General features: G+C 40.6%; 1 protein-coding gene across 17 annotated transcripts in view; it reads right to left on the bottom strand.

The window, feature by feature from the left end:
- Positions 1 to 21,085, bottom strand: part of MBNL1 (muscleblind like splicing regulator 1) — a 155,447-nt gene that overhangs the window by 13,537 nt on the left and 120,825 nt on the right. For 4 of the 17 annotated variants that reach the window (XM_069975448.1, XM_069975454.1, XM_069975457.1 and 1 more), the window contains 6 exons: positions 20,053 to 20,253; positions 14,997 to 15,281; positions 8,447 to 8,704; positions 4,527 to 4,580; positions 2,636 to 2,789; positions 165 to 200 (listed from right to left, as the gene is read on the bottom strand). In XM_069975448.1, coding sequence (XP_069831549.1) covers positions 165 to 200; positions 2,636 to 2,789; positions 4,527 to 4,580; positions 8,447 to 8,704; positions 14,997 to 15,281; positions 20,053 to 20,253 — 988 coding nt within the window. The remainder of the gene's footprint in view (positions 1 to 164; positions 201 to 2,635; positions 2,790 to 4,526; positions 4,581 to 8,446; positions 8,705 to 14,996; positions 15,282 to 20,052; positions 20,254 to 21,085) is intronic. The other 13 variants (XM_069975451.1, XM_069975455.1, XM_069975452.1 and 10 more) reach the window with 7 other exon arrangements.

Raw genomic sequence — 21,085 nt, 5'->3', positions numbered from 1 at the left:
TAAGTACAATCAAAATCCACACTTTAGAGAGTAAATTACGTAATGATATAAATAGCATCTACCAAACACCTCTCTAGATAAGTGGCATCAGACATGGATTTTGAGTGCAAGAATAAAGGTTCATCAGGCATGTAAAATAATTAAGAAACAAAGCTGGCACCTACCAACACTTGCAGCGGGTGTCATGCACAAAATTGAGCCTGCCCATCATGCATTGCAACAGGAAGGTGGATTGAAAGGGAATAGAATAAAAAAAAGGAAAAAAAAACAACAACCCATCACACATGTTATTATTAGGAAAAATTATTTGTACAAGAAAGAAATGTGTTATTATGGCAACAGTGGCATAAACAGTGAGCATACTAAAATCACAGAGGAGCGGAGTGGGCGATTAGGCGGAATGGTGGAGCAGAGATACAAAGGGTAAACTGTGTTACTGATCACCGCGCTGTTAGTGTCACAATCACTAAGACAATATGTACTTAATAGTGATGACATTTGCACACTGCAGCACATGACAGCAGGTCCTCCTAAGAAGACAGTAGCTCGATTCTCTGTGTTCATCAGTATGGCAGGTAATCCCTGTCACGCTGGTTGCTGCTGTTGACCATACCCACTGACACGGATGATCGGTGACCTAGTTTACTCTCATAACATATCGACTATGGTTACTTTCATTGGGTTAATAACTTGCATACGTTATATACACATCAACATCACTAGAGGTCTTGATGGCTTTCTATTTCTGGAGTTATTTGCAGTTACTATTAACTGCAATACTGACTTATTATTATAGAATTTAATATTGCAAGGAAAGAGATAGTATAGTAAGTGCACTTATGTAGGATTATAAACTATGGGGGAGATTTATCAAACATGGTGTAAAGTGAAACTGGCTCAGTTGCCCCTAGCAACCAATCAGATACCACTTTTCATTCCTCACAGACTCTATGGAAAATGTAAAGTGGAATCTGATTGGTTTCTAACGGCAACTGAGCCAGTTTCACTTCACATATAGTTCAGATATATTATAATACATCGCCCTGTTATTGACTCCTTGAAGCCGCCATAGCTTCTTCAATGTTTGTCAGTGGTTGCATTTATGTAGTTTACATAGTACTATTAGTGTTGGAGGTGCTAGGTTGCCCTGTATGCTCTGTACCTTGGACCTAAATTCCCCTGTACCATGCACTTGTGCTAGGTTCAGTATAAGCACTAGTAAACATTGCAGTGCATGTGCGAGTGAACGATCCATTGCAAACAATTTGTGCCGGATGTCAGACCCCCGCCAAATAAATACTGATTTCATAAAAGATTTTATAAGGCTCACACTGCATATAATTTCATTAAACAACATCTGTAGTTGCAGTTTTGCTACCACGGACGTTATTTAATGAAATTGTTGCTTGCTTTAATTGATATGGAATCTCGGCCGGAGTGTATACACTCTGTATACAAGTTTCCAAGTGGTCGCACAAAAAACTGACATGTCAGTTTTGTGCGGCCATTATTCATTGAATGCGCCGCACAAGACTGACAGAGCAGACAATGTAAGGTGCGCCTGACCGAGGCTGGGAGAAGGGAGGCAACTAGTCATCTGGGCGGGGACCTTGCAGTGCGGGGGTTATTGACATTAGATCTATACTGTGCTGCTCGGAACCATATCAGCACAATCGTTCTGATTGGTTCGCTTTAATGTCACCTGGACTGGATGAGACTACAGCCTCTGTACCTACTTTCTATGCTGCTATTGTTCTACACTGATCCTGCAATCCCAAGGTTGGATCTTCAGGACTGTGTCTATAGAGGCTACACCACTTATTTACTGTATATCCACTGTATCCTCAAATAAGTAATAAACTCCATGTATATTGTTCCTGTCTCTACCATCCACAGGATTTGCTCTCTAAGCCCAGTTTACTACAGAAGGTGTATTACTATGACTAAAGACTAAATTGTTTTCCATCTTAAAGAGGACCAGACATCACTCCTTACATGTCTATTCTAGTAAATACTGTAATTCTAATTGTCATGAAAAAAAAAAAAAACTTCTAAAAACTTCTGGGGCATCTTTTCTAAGAGCTTTGCATTGTGACATTCAGTCGAGGTGCATCTGCACTTCTCTCCAGGCAATGAAGGGTCACACCACTTTCACAAGTTGTCAATTAATTCATTTCCAGGAGGAGTAACAAAGGGATGGCACAATTCACAATTCTGAGAATTGGAGAATTCATAGGGAATATGAGTATTTACTAGCACAGACATGCCAGGTCCTCTTTAAATGTTCCTAAGCAAGCAGAAGCGAATGCGATCATCAAAGGTCTGGGCTAGAAATGGAAGGCAGTATCATGCTGAGTACCATGGATTCTGGGGATAGGGAAGAGAGATCCCACTAGTGTTTTAGTAAAGGTGCAGATCACTAGCAGGTCATTTGGTCCTCAACTGTGTCTCCCTTTATTACACATATCACACCATGCAATAATGCTTGTCTGCCCTTCCACTACAATCACTTACCCCATCACTGTTCCCTGAATACACTATACATAGGTTTTATGTTCACTCTTACATATAACATACAAGCCAACAATGTCTCATTTGCAGTCAACATTTCAGCAGGCTTTCAATCAGAGCTTACCTGGTGGGAAAAAGGCTGCCTGCTGCTGGAGCTGCATGTTGGCAAGAGCCTGTTGGTACTGGAAAAAACCCGTATTAAACATTCCGGTGGCACCATTGGTTTTTTCAAGTGCAGGCCTCTTTGGTAATGGGGGAAGTACTGTTTGAGGAATTCCCTTCATTCAGAAGGAGCGTGAAGAAACCATAGAAGAAATTAGGAAAATAAATAAATAAACAAATAAAAAAATAAACAAAAAGACCATATTGTCATTATAAAAAACTCTCAGTGCTGGAGAAGGCTACAGATGATGAGTACATATGAATCTACTGCAGACGTCTCCAGGTCTGAGGCCAATGAGCCATAAGCAGATAAAGCAGCACGCTAGTCTACTACACGGGGGCTGGGTTCACACTATGTATATTTGAGGCTGTATTTGGTCCTCATGTCAGGTCCTTATAGCAACCAAAACCAGGAGTGGATTGAAAACACAGAAAGGATCTGTTCACACAATGTTGAAATTGAGTGGATGGCCGCCATATAACGGTAAATAACGGCCATTATTTCAATACCACAGCCGTTGTTTTAAAATAACAGCAAATATTTGCCATTAAATGGCGGCCATCCACTCAATTACAACATTATGTGAACAGAGCCTTTCTGTGTTTTCAATCCACTCCTGGTTTTGGTTGCTATACAGCCTCACAAATACAGCCTCAAATATACATAGTGTGAACCCAGCCTAGGTTGTAAACCCTACTCTGAGAGAGGAGGGGGAATCATTGACCCCTGACCTACGGTTATTTGTCCCTTTTTATCTTTATACACACAGGAAGCAGACATTATAGGTGAATAATATCTGTGCCCTGCAAGGGGGGCGGGTATCTTAATAATAAAAAAAAAACTGCAAGCTGCAATTATGGAGCTATATTGCAGATAAAATATTATGGGATTATTATTTTTTTTATTTTTTTTTAAATCAACAAAGGGTAAGTGGTGTGCACTGCTAGCTCCATGAAGGTCAACAATCAAAGCAACAGTTACTCTACCGAATGACTGAAGAAGGTAGGACCCCGCACCTCCCCAAACCTATCTACATGTAGTCATGCAAACTGTACCAGTACATGCAGGTATGTTAACATTGACTTACAAATGTTAAAACTACACGTACATAAGAGTAGCAATAGAGCCATGCCAACCACACACATATAGTACAAACATTTACATACAGTTTGACTGTGGTATATAGACTATCATGGAAATGCCATTTCTGCTGTGGCAATACTGAATGTGGTATTAGGGAAAATCATATGTATAAGTATGAATTGATATCTATACTGATGTAGCAGAGCTGAATGGGTATTTTAACTCTGCGTGTGCAGGGGAAAAAATTAAGATTTTTTTTTGGCCTGACACTTGCAGTCCCATGTAAAATAACACACAATGGAGGGGAATTTATTAAGATCAGATATCCATGCGCACTTCCAATTGAAAGCTACACCAGCTATTGTGGTAAATCTGCCAGGTGATGTCTTGCCTGACCATACCCACTTTTTTAGAAAGTGTTGAGGTTGGTGCAAAAACACAAAAAGTTGCAAAGTTTTGTGCAAACGTTAGCAATTTCTGTGTGATAGTTTTCTGGCATGCAGAGGTTAATAAAGTCTCCCCATTGTGTTATACTATAGCTTTGCTCCATCCGTATATATATATATAATATATATATATATATATATATATATATATATATATATATATACACATTATGTTACCACACTCAGTTTAACATCTCATTTGCTGACCATAAAACAGAAAATGTCTATAAAACTAGATAACTATATTCTACGCTTGTAAGCTCAACACTGGTTTCTACAGTAAAAAGCTACATGCCAAGCTAAAAGTGGAAAGGTCATAGTACCAGGTCAAAGGTTGCCTCGAGGGTTCGCTTCAGTGATTTGACAGCCGACTGAGTCTTAATTAGCAGGCAGCGAGCACATGATGGCAATGGGCCAATGGGGTTCAAGCGCATTAACATAAACAGCAAGCAGAGGTGCATCATGGGGGCAGCAGTGCATATTTTGGTAGGTGAGAAAAAAAACAAAACAAAAAAAAACAAATCATCCGAATGCCGTATAATAACAGATAACAAGACTAAGCATGCACAATAAAGGCTCTTGTTTGTTATTGTCATACAACTTGGTCACTGAGAATTAGCATACATTATTAGGGCAATGACTGATATAGTATTTGCTGGAGTTTTTATAGTAGATAAAAAAAATCTACATTTGTTGCCAAAATTTTCATGGAGTATACCCAGCAAATGACTTAAAGTTTCTTCACATGAGGACTAGACGCTTGCATGCTTTTTTGTATTGTCTTTAATCCATGCATTGCTTAAGGGGGTCATATATATATATAAATCTTTAAATAGATGTAATATCCAGTAGATATGGCTTAGCCATCACAATGCATATAGTACAAAGGCCAGAAGTGTGCACTTTATTTCTGCCTTTAAACGCTGTAGCTGTTTATTGGGCGATTTGAATTAACTCACAATAGCGCAAAAAAACTGAAAATGTTAATTCTGTCCACTGTGATCGACTGGATCCCCTTCCAAAGTCTTTAAGAACTGGACTCATGCACTTAGGAAATGTCCAGGATTCTCTCTCCCTTTATTTTCCCTGCCTAACAGAAGCATAATGTGCCATGTGGAAGATTACATAAAAGCTTGTGGTCATATTATGAATTTGTATGGATCTGTAATATGGCAAGGCCTATGGGTTTATACTTTTTTCTTATACACTTATGTGGAATCCTAGAATACAATAATAATGGAATAGAGTGGTGTAGCAGCTGCTATGGGGCCCATGCAGCCAGAGGTCTCGGGGGAGACCGTTCTGTGTCCTATTGCTTAACCCCTTATGAAGTGCACTGTGTAAGTGACTCAATGTTTACTTATACGCTGCAACACAAAAAAAGGTTAACAAGCAGAAGACAAAGAGATCTCTGCTTCACTGCATTGATAACTGACCTCTGTTCTAGGCTGCCTGCCACAATCAAGTAGAGGTCAGAGGTTATCAGTGCACCAGCAGTAAAGCAGATATCTCCTTGTCCTCTAAACTTTGGGTCACTTCCACACTGCAGTAGATAATGGGTAAGGCAAAAGGTAGTCTGCTCCTGCACCTACTGTATGTATTTAACCATAAAGGCTCCTAATGGGCCCTTATAGTTAAAACAGTGGACTGACAGAGCAAGCAGCCATTGGCTCTCTGCTCTACCAGTCACTCTTGTGGCTGTAGGCAGGATTCTGCCTCTGGCCACAAAGAGATTTTATTTTTTGGCCACATCACTGAACCTATAGTGCTTTGTGTTGTGCGTAGGGGAGGGGGGGTCCCTTACAGTTATTTGCTATAGGGCTCCGTGAATCCTAGTTACGCCCCTGATAGAATACTGCCAATTTATGCCAGTAAACATGAGAGGCTTCCTATATCAGCACAGAGTAAGCAACCATGAGTACAATGGTGGGTACATGGCATACCCTTACTAATGTAGAACGGTACATAATTTTATTATAAAATGGCCATCCCTTTTAAGAGGCATGAGCCTTTTAATAAAATTGGTGACTCTACCGCCAGCAGGATTTGCTGTCCGATGATGAAACCTATTGTCAACTGTCTTATAGATGTCTAAACAGTCTAAACATATTGGTAAATAAAGTTATTTTACTACCTTTATGTGTTTTTTTATGCTAAGCTTTCCTTCTGTTTTGTGCTGAGATGAATAGTAAAAGCAGAAGGCAAATATAAAATAACTGTATATACCAATATATGTTAATTTATTAGTGAGGTCTGAGTGCTTGGGACCTTTGTTGATCCTGAGAGCACTGACCCCAAATAATGTATTGGCCCAAGCATGCACAGTTATCACAGCATTGGTTTTCAATGGATCTTCCCAACATTGTGGAGATGACAGGGCATCGTGAACCGTGAACTGCTGCGGATCCCTGCCCTGTACGCTCTATAGGCAGACAAACTCGCAGCGGGATGGACATCCCGCTGTATGTTAGCAGCCGCCCTGTTAACCCGCCGCCGGAGCGTATACATCACCTTCTCCACGCTCCGGCTTGCTTCGGGAGTTCCCGGCGCATCCCGCTCGGTCAATCAGTGTGCTGCCCTGTCGCAGCGCTCTGATTGGCTGAGCGAGACGTGAAGACGCCGGAAGCCCCGAAGCAAGCCGGAGCGGGGAGCAGGTGAAGTATACGCTCCAGCGGCATGGGGGTTAATGGGGCGGGCTGCTGACATACTCACAGTGGGATGTCCATCCCGCTATGAGTTTGTTTGGCTATTAGAGTGTGCAGGGCACGGATCCGCAGCGGATCTCACTGCAAATTCACAGCGTAAAATCCGCTGCGGATCTGTTACGTGTGAAGGCACCCTTAAAGTGAGAATACCCCTTTAATGCCAACTGTCTACTTTCTGGGTACTTACAGGACTAGAGATGAGCGAATCTCGAGCATGCTCGGTGTCACCCGAACCCATTAGGATTTTGATTGATTACCGGTGGCGGCAGAAACTCCAGGCAGCCTTTGGGCTGCATCCAACTTCTGCAACCACCGGTAATTCCCAAGTTGTAAGTCAAGGAAAGAAGTAAGAAGGAGAGAGAAGACCCTGGGTATGTCCGCAGTGCAGAAATCCAAGATACCTCAGTCATTTTAGAGAACGTTAACACCTGGGAAGAACACATTTTCAGTTTTTGCCCAGAGCTCCACTTTAATACACTGGAGGCCTGTATGTACAGTGCAGGTGTAATCTTCAAAGCAACCTTTTTATCCTGGAGTTTTCTATGAAGATTGAAGTGTTAAGAAGGTCTGGTGAGTTCCACGCTCAACCAACCACACAGAGGAGCAGCTAATGGCCTGACTAGAGAAGATTAATATCTCAGACTTGGACTAGCTTCAAGTAAGAAAAAAAATCATCTGCTCTATAAAATCTATTAATGGAATTGCTAGGAAGTCATGTAAGGACACTGACAGGCTCCAAATGAAGCCACCGAAATTCACAAGAGCCATTTTCAGAGTTTAACATCTATCTAAATTCTGATGACCTGTGTGCAAGTGTTACGGAAGGCGAGAAAGATTGGGACATAATCCATTAGTATTATACAGCATAGGCACACCGTCTCCTCCTGCAGTGTTATATTGCCCAATAGGTTATCATAATAAAGCTGTCAAAGCAAGCTCTCCTACTTGTCTTTTGTTATGGCTTTTGCTGCTGAAAATGTTACTTAAACAGTATAGTGCAAGTAACAAAGGACAGAATAAGAGATTACCCGCACAAGACACAGCCGTATGCACTTTTCATTGTATATACATATACAGTAGCTGCACAGTGTTGCATAAACCAATTTTTTTCAATGACCAATGCAATATACCATATGCGTTCTTTACCCGGTGGTTCTCCAGCTGCAAAACTACAACTTCTATCTTGTCCTGTATGATGGTAGTTGTAGTTTTGCTACAACTTGGGAGCCACAAGGTGGAGAATAATATTCTCAGGCCCTCCATCTGTTACCAAACTACAATTCCCATCATGCCTGGACAGATAGAGCTAAAGCTTTGGCTGTTCAGGCATGATAGGAATTGTAGTTTTGCAATACCAGGAAGGCCTGAGTTTGACACCCCTGCTGTAGAATATTGGACTAACTAGGGCTCAACCATATAATGACTAATTCATTGCTCATATATCTCATATTGTTTCCAGTATACGAGACACTACTATGTGCACATACAGTATTTCTATTGGATTGGTATCTGGCTCATTGTGGACAGTGTAGACTTACCATGGCTGCTGCGGTTGCTGCTGCCTGAGCAGCTGCAGCCTGGTTGACCTGGTATTGTGCAGCCTTTATCTTGGCTTGCAAATGTGCAGGGGGATGAAAGTATTTGCACTTTTCCCGTGAACATCTTCCTTTAATGTAATCCATACACACAGTGACGGTGTTATCGTTGGTGTCGATCATGGCACTCTCAGCTGGGTGTGCAAACCTGCACTCGTTTTCGCCTCTGTTACAGTTACCACGCTGGTACTCTCGACATACCTAGAGACACACCAGTACAGAGCATTAACTCGTCAGTTACAAGTGCAAACACCCAAATAAAGCATTCATGTTATATATTTACATTGATTTTTACAATTGTACCATGATTCAATAGGGGAAAAAAAAAAGAGAGACAGAAAAAACTGCAAGTTGCATGGATTGCCTCTAGAGGGAGCTCTTAGCCTTCTGGAAAATTTCGATATTAAAAACAGATTTGGTTTGGGAAAAGGAGACCTGCCAAAGAAAATCAATACGAATGTCTATATAAAGAATTAAGTGGCTTTATCTTTAGGTTTATCATGATTTTCCAATGCCAACAAATCTAGTGGTTCATATATTACTACCAGTTGTCATTTTCTTCCCCTAGCTAAAGTGTTATATACCGAACCCTAAATAATGTATGAACCTAGAATAACCTTGACAAGTGTGATAGCAGGACTGCTCATCCTACTTAGAGTCTCATATATTATAAAGCTATAGGGTTTTCTTTATTTGGTTTCATTGTATTTATCATATAATATGTAATTTTCCATTGTGAGTTCTAAACATCTGTGCAGTTTCATATACTTTCATTAAAAAGGGATCTAATTCCAGGAGTATGTCAATATAACAGGGCTGTCAATCATAGCTGACGTACACTATTAGCCCTAAGGTATACAGTATCCTGCTGATTCACACCTTTCGTGCAGTTATATTATGTTCAATTACATTAATTGTTACATTATTAATGGGTGTATAATGTAGCAGGTTAAACCCCAGCAGTAATATTCCTACAAGTGGATTTACAGACACCCCTAAACAGATACCAGTAAAGTGTTTGTGCCACTGAAATCATCTTTAAAACCAGGGGTATAGCTAGGATCCATGGGGCCCCATAGTAAAAAAATTTGTACTGAGCTCCATGGATTCTGTAAGGATACTCACCCATCCCGGTACAGTCACCCGGCATTCATTCATTCTCACAGCACTAGTGACGCCGGGGATCTGGGAGAACGAATTCTGAGGGACTGCGCTGGGCCAGGTGTGTGGGTGGGTGTGGGGGTATTGTGGGTGCTGTCAGTGGCGTACCATAAAGGTAGGCCACTCTTTGCCGGGCCCCCTTACCGAATGGGCCCCATAGCAGTTGCGTGGTATGCCTTCATGGTAGCTGCTCCACTGTCTATAACTTAGACTATGTTGGCCATACACAAAGTGGGACAATTATTAAGACCAGTCTAACTTGTATGTTACTACTTGTATGCTAGTCTTAAATTAGGCCCTTCCCCCAAATCCCACTGGATTTACTATGAGACGTGCGCCTCTTTGGTAAATCCGGTAGGACGTGCGCCTGCCGCGCGGAAAGTGCAGGAACCTACACCTGGTCCTGAACAGGTGTAGATTTCTGCCATGATTTCTGTCTGCTAGCATACATCATGGTAAATCAGGCAGGTAGTTTGCACAGAAATCGGGGCCTTCTCTGTGGCATATGGCAGGGACACATTTGATAAATGTGCTTCATAGGTTTGGCTTTACACCACTGCATCTGGTGCTTCGCATTGTAAGGGTATGTGTACACTAAAGAATCCTGACGGAACATTCGTCTTAGATCCGCAGCTCGCACCTGCTCATGGACTCTGGCGGCCGTGTGCATCTCTTTTGCTCCCGTAGGCTTCACTCTATGGTTTGCCAGATTCCGCCGTGGGTTTATTCTTCGGGCGGGCGTCGGAATCTGGCAAACCATAGAATGGAGTGTATGGAAGCAGGGAAAATTAGGCTATGGAATCCATGATGTGTGTTCTGTCGGGGTTCCATAGTGTGCACATACCCTAAGGCTTGATGTAAGGCATTCATGCAGCTGCTCAGCCACATAAACCTATTAGATGAAGCTCCTATCTATAGCACATCCAGTCCAGTGCATGGTATATAAACCAATGTCAGGCATGTCCAAATCATAAGGGTGAGATTGCTGCAGACATTCTGGTAGACAGGAATACTTTTAAATAAAGATGGCAAACAAACTTTGGCTATGTTTACACATACTGTAGAATTTCACTCAGTATTTTGGTCAGTATTTTTTCAACCAAAATCAGGAGTGAGTTGAAAACACAGAATATTTTCAAATTTGATATGTCAGCATAGCCTTATTCTTTATTTCTATACAGAGATTTGGCAGATAGATAGATAGATAGATAGATAGATAGATAGATAGATAGGAGATAGATAGATAGATAGATAGATAGATAGATAGATATGGATAGATAGATAGATAGATAGGAGACAGATAGATAGATAGATAGATAGATAGATATGGATAGATAGATAGATAGATAGGAGACAGATAGATGGATGGATGGATGGATGGATGGATGGATGGATGGATGGATAGATAGATAGGAGACAGATAGATAGACAGATAGATAGATAGATAGGAGACAGATAGATAGATAGATAGATAGATAGATAGATAGATAGATAGGAGATAGATAGATAGATAGATAGATAGATAGATAGATAGACACAACAAAGAAATATAGGTGCAGCTCTTGGGAAAATGAATTGGTGGTGCCAGTGATGTAAACTGTAGTGGACAGTGGTGTAACAATCAAAGCAAAATCACTGCAGCACTTCAATTCAGTGTTACAAACAAAGTGATTTATTTCTCTCACATATGCAACATTTTAGTTCCCCATCAGGATACACTAGGCACTGCTTGGGAAAGGTCCTAATGTGGGACTGAAATGTTGCATATGTGGGAGAAATAAATTACTTTGTTTGTACACAGAATTGGAGTGCCACAGTGATTTTACTGATAGATAGATAGATAGATAGATAGATAGATAGATAGATAGATAGATAGAAAATCTATATCTTGGAGCAGCACTACCGAATAACACGTTGTGGGTGCCAGCAGGTAGCCGAGACCACGACTCCACCTTGAATATTTGTAGAAATCCCCACAGCACTCCGGATTAGCAAAAGCAAACAGGATTTATTTCATAGTGAAACAGCACAACAATGTCAGAAGCGACGTCGTCTTTTTCAAGCGTGACAACACATCAAACAGCAGATCTTCTTATACAGGTGAGTAAATTAGTGACAAACAATGATTGGTGCACCAGTGCACGTGACTTAAGGTTTGACCAGCAAACTTAATACAGCTTTAAATCAATCCATGTGACTACAAGGTACAAAATTCTTGTACAGGTGTTCAAGTGTAGTGAAAAAAGCTTGAGCCAGACGGCGTAGCATCCATAGAGTCCATAAATAAGTCCATAATTAAAACGTGAAAGACATATAATCATTGCAGCGGTTACGGCTCACCACCAGTTGAGTCAGAGCTTGAACTTCGGCAGTTGTGTTTCACTATGAAATAAATCACGTTTGCTTTTGCTAATCTGGAGTGCTGTGGGGATTTCTGCAAATATTATAGATAGATAGATAGATAGATAGATAGATAGATAGATAGATAGATAGTTGTGAAATAAATAGATAGATAGATAGATAGATAGATAGATAGATATGTAATAAAAATATAAGACAGATTTGAGATAGATAGACAGATTTGAGAAAAATATGAAAGATAGATAGATAGATAGACAGATTTGAGAAAAATATGAAAGATAGATAGATAGATAGATAGATAGATAGATAGATAGATAGATAGATAGAGATATGTATAAGATAGATGATCTGCATAGAAACAGAATATTGTCATCAAAAAAAGACCATCTACTCTGCCCCTTTAATAGATAGATAGATATTGGATGTATACATACTGTAGATAAATAAACAGATATTAGATTAATGGATGGGTGGATGGATATGGAGATTGACAGAACTTGAGAAGTGAAAGAGAAAGGTTAAAAAACCACCCAGTCGGTTCGGGTTCTCCAGCTGATGCCGTCTTCCTGTGTTGCTTTAATAGAAGGATTGTCTATTCATACTGGTGCCATGATATAGTGTATGCATTCATAACGCTCAGGAAAGCAAACACGGGTTTTCCTGGGGCAGGCCTGATTACGAAAGCATATTCTATATAATTGCAATATGATTGAGCTCTTAGAATCACACTCGGGGGACACCATCTGTCTTTGTGCTATATTTAATGAAAATATATATAGTGTAATGTAAAGGGATCCAACTAAATTTACAGCATTCAGTTTAAGGCCAAGAGAAACAGTAAGCAGATCACCCCCTGGCAGTATGAACGTGGCAATTTACATTGTCAGACAGATATATTGTTCTTTGTCACCATTTGTAAGCCAAACCATAGCTAGATGTTAAACACAAATTATAGCCAAGAACAGACAAGCTCATCATCTATGGCCTAGTGCACATTGAGATTGCATGTGGAATTAAAGAGGTTTTCCAGCATTTCTTTTATATAATGCTGCCCTTTTGGAAAACATAACAAACATATCAGGGGAGAGTTATCAAACTGGTGTAAAGTAGAATTGTCTTAGATGCCCCTAGCAACCAATCAGATTCCACGTTTCATTTTCCAAAGAATATGTGAGGAATGAAAAATGGAATCTGATTAGTTGCTAGGGGCAACTAAGACAATAATACTTTACACCAATTTGATAAAGCTGCCTCTTTATGCTTACCTCTCTGTGCTCCCCCTGTGTCTTGTTCTGGTGTCTCCTGTGTCCCAGCTGACTGCAACATCTGCCACTTCCAAGACAAACTTGTCTTGGGAGTGACAGCCTGCTCAACCAATTAGTAATTAGCTGTGTGGGCTGTCACTCCTGAGAAGAGTTTGTCTTGGAAGTGGCGTCTGCAGTCAGCAAGGACACTAAAGGGGCCACAAGAGGACACCAGGTGATTGAGGAGAGCTAAGCATAATAAGCAATATGTTTTCCAACAGGGCAGCATTGTATAAAAAAATGTAACACTGGATAACCCATTTAAAGGGGTTATCCAGCGGTACAAAAACATGGCCACTTTTCCCCCTCTCTTGTCTCCAGTTCAGGTGTGGTTTGCAATTAAGCTCCAATTACTTCAATGGAACTAAGTTAGAAACCCCACCCAATCTGGAGACAAGAGAGGGGGAAAAAGTGGCCATGTTTTTGTAGCGCTGGATAACTCCTTTAAAGCTGATTTTGAGGTGGTTTCTGCCTCAAAATCAGCATAAGTTTAACCTGGCATAAGCCTACCACTGGGTTTACTGGCATTTCTACAACTCTGTTCACAGAGGGTAATTTTTGCAAGGAAATTTCTGGTACAGATCCAAATTTCATCTAGTGGCTATGCTCCCACACTGTCTTTTATTAGCCGTTTGATGGACGTCTTTTAGGAGCGCCGTCATTTTGAGTCCAAATAACAGCCGCTCTTTTATGCTGATTATAATCTTTATAAAATACTTAACATCATTTGGACTCAATGGCGGCTGTCCAGAAAAACGACCGTCATACAGCCAAAAAAGACAGTGTGTGAGCATAGCCTACGGGTGGGTTCAGACTACGGAATTCTCGCGGATAAATTCTGCGGAATTCTGTCGCCTGTACGCGCTCACGGCCGCGCCTTTCCGCCGGCTCCATAGACACCATTCTATGGGCCGGCTGATTCCGCATTCCGCCGAAAGAATTGACGTGACAATTCTTTCGGCGGAATGCGGAATCAGCCGGCCCATAGAATGGTGTCTATGGAGCCGGCGGAAAGGCGCCCGGCCGTGAACGCGTACAGGCGACGGAATTCCCGTGGAATTTACCTGCGAGAATTCCGTAGTCTGAACCCACCCTAAGAGAGTACATTCTTACAGTGGAATCTACTAGCAGACATCCAAAGAAGTCAATGGAACCAAATCGGGTTCATTTTTGCACCACTCCTGCCTCAGTTCCACTACATTTCTGTTCCATTTCAGAACGAAGATTTTGATGAAGATTTCAAGCAGAATTTCTGGACAGTTTCCTCAGTGTGCACATCCCCTTAGACTGTGGATACTGGGTAACATACAAGGTGGGTAATGGTTATTACTTTGACATTTATTTTTATAAAGACACAGAACAAAAACACTTTAAAAAGAAAGTTATGGAATGTAAGTTGGAAAAGAAGAAAAGGAAGGACAAGAGTTGTTAGCAGAGAGGAATGTGGTAGAGGTAGCCTTGAAAATAAGGTTTGGTTATGTAAGCACCAGAGAGGAGACGTAATGGGATGAACTGGAATAGAAAGGTGAATAGACAGTAGCAGAATGAATACATTCACTGTTAGAAGAGTCCATGTGCTCACGATGAATGCCATGGACTGAAAGCTTATACAGAAGTCAGAAAGATAGAAATAGTATGATATACTAGACATGGTGAGGAACACTCGCCTTTCTCTTCTGAGACCGAGGGTCAAGTCCAGCTTGATGTCCTAAGTGAAATGAGTTTGCTGGTCTCAGCTCACTTCCCAGAGGGCAGGAGTCCACATCACAAAACCACCACACATAATTTGGCACAACTGGCAGTCTCTGCTCTGGAGAGGCCCAGGATTGAGCTGGCATGGAGACTGAACTACCTCTCACCCATAAAGAGGGTGCTCCCTCCAGATCAGGGCTGAGGTCATTGGTTGGGCAACGTGGGGAGGCTCGTACTGCAGCTGCCTGATTGTAGCTGGCCTGTGAATAAAAAGAGGACTTCAGTTTCCATTCCAGCCAGTCCTTTCACCATTAACATAGTATAAGTGAGCTCACTATCTAACCTGTGGCCGCAAATGCAGAGGCATGTCATGGCGAAAGAAATCAAACACAGAGACAAAGACAATAAAGCATGCAAGAGAAAGCCAAGAAATTGTAGCACAATTCTGGATGATATTACTAGTTACACTCCATATTTGACATCTCACTGACATATTCACTGAACATAAATAGAAACAACTAATACCTTAGGCTATGTTCACACAACGGGACAGTCTGTTATTTCACCTAAAAAGATGTTGCGGGAACATAGCCCCAAAGGGGGGAAGAAGAAGAAGAAGAAGAAGAAGAAGGAGAAGAAGAAGGAGAAGGAGAAGGAGAAGGAGAAGAAGTACCACTTTGATGTAAAATTTTCAAAAATAGATAAATAATAAAATAAAAATCAACTGTGTGAACATAGCCTTAAAGGGATTTTTTCAGGATTTTTATTTATTTATTACCTATTCACAGAATAGACAATCACTATCTGATTGGGAGGGTTCAGCTCCAAGCAGCCCCTGAAGAGAGTGATCTGCAGGGTTTACCTCCTGAAACCCCACCTGAGCAGCTGATTGAAGGGCTTCCCTGCAATCGCTTCCTACCAGACATGCTGCTGTACTTTGGGTTGTATCTGATACTGCAGCTTAATGAAGCCTATTTGATATAATGGGACAAAATGCCATATCAGATACAACCACAACTAAAAATATTGCAGCATGTCTGGTAGGAAGTGAAAAGAATGAAGCCCCTTCAACCAGCTGATTGGTAGAGTCTATATCTGATTTTCAGATATTGATAGCGTATTCTGAGATTAGCTCATCATTTTTTTGTTGATGACTCATCAGTGATGAGTCATCAAAAAAAAAATCTTACATTTCATATAAAATTTTAACAGTTTTAACAACTTAAACAATTAAAATAACTAAATAAAACAAATAAATAAAAAACAACACAAATCTGAGCAAAGATTTGCCCATTTGTAGGATTAGAAACTAACAGCAGATGTGTAACTCTTCATTTATATCTCTTTGTTAGGAGGTGTTTAACCTTCTTTTCCATAAGAAATAAACATAAATACCATAATGCTGTGTCCGTGGATATAGTCAATCAAACTTATAGAATAACCCTTTAAAGTTTATTAATAGTGGTACTGCCTGCTTATTATTGTTTTTCTAGGGCTACACCAGGATCTATGGTTATCATTAACATTTTTGTATGAAAAATAAAACTTATTAAACAGTTTTGTTTCTACTTAAAGGGGTACACCAGAAAAAAATGGTGTCAGAAAGTTATAAAGATTTTTAAATAAATGCAAGAATCTCAAACTTTTTAGTACTTATCAGCTGCTGTATGTCCTGCAGTAAGTGGTGTATTCTTTCCAGTGTGACACAGTGCCCTCTGCTGCTACCTCTGTCCGTGACAGGAACTGTTCAGAGCAGTAGCAGAGATAGCAGCAGAGAGCACTGTGTCAGACTTGAGATTTTTTTAAATAGAAGTAATTTACCAAACTGTATAACGTTCTGATTTTAAAACTTTTTTTTCTCCGGAGTACCTCTTTAAAGTCAAAAGTTTACTGCAATCTATACAGTTATTCTTAATGAGTAATTTGCCGCTAAGGTCCTTGGACCAGAAATTCCCTCATCTGTCACTATAGGTGTTCAGTTCTGTCATTGTATACCTTTTTATGTACTAAATAACTTTCTTTCTATGTCATACTCTTTCTTCGGACAATATCTTAAACATATCCACTGTAACAGGAAAAAAATTTCTCTCGCCTCTCTTCTAAATTTAAAGAAGTATTTTTTTTTTCTTCTTGTGAAGCCACAAACTGGAACAGAACTCAATTTCACCTACTGTTAAATTATAAAGCGATGAAGCTGAATCCAGAAATGTCAGCTGAAAATGATGAAGTACTGCGGCAGCCCTAAATGTCACATACATGCCTTACATGTCCATCTACAGAAGAGAAAACTGAAAGCGGAGAAATGGGGAACGGATGAGCGGTTAATGCTACAATGGAATGTAGAGTTTATCATGAGGAAGTGGAAAGGTGATCCAACTATGAAGGATTGAGCTTCAGGAAGTTCTATGAAAAGGGAAAGTGCCACCTGTAAAGCACAGATATGATGAGCAGAAATAAATAACCTCACTTTTCAATTCAAAGTAAAGTGAGTCACGGCCCCAGTATTAGGTGGAGCGCCGGTCTCTAGTACCTACCTGTCCAAATGTCAATCTATGGGGGCAATTAATCAAACACGGTGTAAAGTGAAACTGGCTCAGTTGCCCCTAGCAACCAATCAGATTCCGCCTTACATTTTCCAAAGAGTCTGTGGGAAATGAAAAGTGGAATCTGATGGGTTGCTAGGGGCAACTGGGCCAGTTTCACTTTACACCATGTTTGATAAATTTCCCCCATAGTCTATATTATTCCAAGCAGGAGATCCTCAGACTTTGGACATTGTAGTTGGAAGACATCACAGTCACTACTGACATCAGAATGTATGATCTGCAGCTTGGAATTATATACATTATTATATGTGGAATAAAGAAATTGGCATACTGTAGTTTATGCACAAAGCTATTGGAGTCAATGTAATCACAGTGTGTAGACTAATAGTCAATGGAGAATGAATAATAGTTATTTTATAATTGATGATTTGCATTGTTCAGGTTCATAGGGCAGCAAGATGGCTCACATCCAGCATAGCATTTGCCTGTATAGGTTTCATATAAACATGAAAGGCATTTATGGTACAGTATATTTATGGGATATCCCTATATTGAGGACACCTTTGAGCTCAATTGTGGAAGTAAATTCACCTGGCTGTGAAGGAAAGGAGAAGTGAGGGAGAGAAGTGTGCCATGTGCTGTATATAATGCTACGTTTGACATTTCATCTCAATCTATAGAATAGTCAGCATATTTGCAGCCAGACTCTCTCTTGCTTTTTCTCCTTTCTGACTAAGAGGCTTATAGGAGAAGTCCAACGAAAATTTTCATTAAAGTATTGTATTGCTCCCCAAAAGTTATACAAATTACCAATATACATTTATTACGGGAAATGCTTATAAAGTTCTTTTTTCCCTGCACTTACTACTGCATCAAGGCTTCACTTCCTGGATAAAATGGTGATGTCACTTCCTGGATAGAATGGTGATGTCACGACCCGACTCCCAGAGCTGTGCGGGCTGTGGCTGCTGGAGAGGATGATGGCAGGGGGACACTGAGGGACACAGGGTACTGGAGGGACACTGAGCATCCCCCTGCCATCATCCTCTCCAGCAGCCACAGCCCGCACAGCTCTGGGAGTCAGGTCGTGACATCAACAAGTTATCCAAGAAGTGAAGCCTTGATGCAGTAGTAAGTGCAGGGAAAAAAACACTTTATGTGCATTTCCCGTAATAAGTGTATATTGGTGATTGGGGGGCAATTTTATAATTGTATAAATTTTGGGGGAAATACAATACTTTAATAAAAAATGTCACCAGGCTTTTCCTTTGAAGGCAAACTCTAAGGCCTCATGCAGTTCAGTAAATTTATCTGGATTTCTTATCAGAAACTCTGGATAAATTTCCAAACCCATAGGGTTCTATTAGGCACGGACACACCTCAGAATTTTTCCTAAAGGGTGTCTGTGCTGGAAAATGGATCCATAGAAAGGATGCCCTATAAAGGAATACCCTTTGGGAGCATTCAGAATACTGGACAGCTCTGGATGCGCATCCAGAAATTCCAAATGCACTGCTAGCCAGCCGAGAGCCAGCACAAGCACCTAGGCAAGTAGCAACAGGTTCTACGCCTGTCCCTTTAACTGTAAGCTCTCCTAATCAGCTGTGTTTGATAGGGTGAGAAGTCGTTGGCTCCCTGCCCTTGTAAATTGTAAAACTTTATTGTTTTACAATTTTAGGGCAAGGGCTGCGCGGATATCGTCAACGATGTCTATGCAGCCCTGAACCATGTAATAGGCTCAGTAAGCGAGTACCAATCTAGCAGATCAGCGCAGCCTTTCATATTGCCCTAAGGGTTTTCATTATCTCTCTACAAGTCTATAGGGTTGTAAACTGTGATGAATCACATTCACTGTTGCTCAACAGTGAATGAACATCTATTCTGACAACCCCAGTAGAATTGTAAGGTGCTATGGAAAACAGTTAAAAATCTCTAGAGAATTACAATGAAAGAACCTCAAATAGTACAAAACCAATTGGTTAAAACAACACGTTCTCATGGCAAAAAAAAATAAAAATCTAAAGTAAGAGTAAAATAACAAACAGACTCAGCTCTGCTACATGTGAACCGGCATATATGATGTAACAAAACATATTGAAGGACTTTCTGCCGAATACACCTTGGTTACTATTACTTGGCAACCAAGGTAATCTGTTGTCTTCACAGCATGAAATAAATGACTCCAACTAAAAGCGATTAGAATGCGGAGGGAAGTTACAGTATGGACAATTAGGTCAAGTGAATGTAAAGTCTTCACTTAGTTTAATGGCACATAAGGGGTTAAGAGTAGTCACTGTGTCATTAATAAAAGCTTATAGTCATTCCAGATCTTCACTGCATCTGAATAAGTAAAGAGAACGTCTGGTTATCATAACTGGACGGTTATTAGCGTATATGAATTCTAATCATTTAGAATTTGCTCATTGAGAATATTACATTCATGTTCATGTTGTTGGTTATGTACAGTATGTTACATAATTCATACCTCCAATCTGTCGGTTCTCATCAACTTCTGTGCGGCAGCTGCCGCGGCTGATGGCACTGCAACTCCGGGGTTTCCGGCAACAAGCACTGGTGCCGTAGGAAGGATTTCGGCTGGTACAAGGCCCGGTGATACAGGCCCCAGGTATGGATTAAAGGCTGCTGTTGCATTGGTGGCTAGGCTTGGTGCGACTGAGAACATTGGCTGGAAAAGACAGTATACTATGAAGGCTCCATTGCAAAGTTATAATTGTTACATTACAAACTCAGAATTACATTTTTGGCACATCAGGATTCATTCACACTCCATTTTTGGCCTTAGGGTTATCCGGCTAACAGAAAAAAAAAAATATTCAAAATAATCCCCCTTCCCAATACCACCCTATGTCTAATATAAATGTATGACCTTGCACCCTTTCCCTGTTTTTTTTTTTTTTTTTTTTTAAATAGTTATCCGCTCTGGATGTCTAAAATCCTCTACCCTGGGTCTTCCCCCCCTCCCTTTGTAGACACAGGACATGCGATTTCCTCTCTGGGGGTCGGGTTAGCTGTCTATTGACTTGGTAACCCAACCCCCAGAAGACATCGTCTGCATTATCTCCATGCACCTGTTCACTAGTGAAAGTGAAAAGTGCTGCTTCTATAGACTTGCATGTGTCCCTGAGCCTTAATATGAAACATTATAGTTCTATCTCTGCTTGCTGTCAGTGGATGCAGGCATATGTACCTGTCTTTGAGTCACACTGTATATTGTAAATGTTTTAGATGTTCTTAGAGTCTGGATGGAAATAGAATGTTTTCATTCACAGTCAGCAAGCAGAGATCTAAACCTACACTACATCCCCCAGCATATATCTACACCATGCGCGCATAAGCTCTGCTACATCATACTACATCAGCTAGTATGGTATACATACTGGTATGATGTGATGCAAAATCAGTGTAAAAAACAGTCCTGTGTTTACTGTGTAATAATAATAACAGTAGTGGGCAAAAAAAGAAAGCTAAGGGGGTGAGTACGCAATCGGACTAATCAG

This window comes from Dendropsophus ebraccatus, chromosome 6 (genome assembly GCF_027789765.1).
Source record: "Dendropsophus ebraccatus isolate aDenEbr1 chromosome 6, aDenEbr1.pat, whole genome shotgun sequence".
In the NCBI taxonomy this organism is placed as follows: Eukaryota; Metazoa; Chordata; class Amphibia; order Anura; family Hylidae; genus Dendropsophus; species Dendropsophus ebraccatus.
The sequence above is the reverse complement of the archived record's forward strand: the minus strand, read 5'-3'. Positions and strand labels throughout refer to the sequence as shown.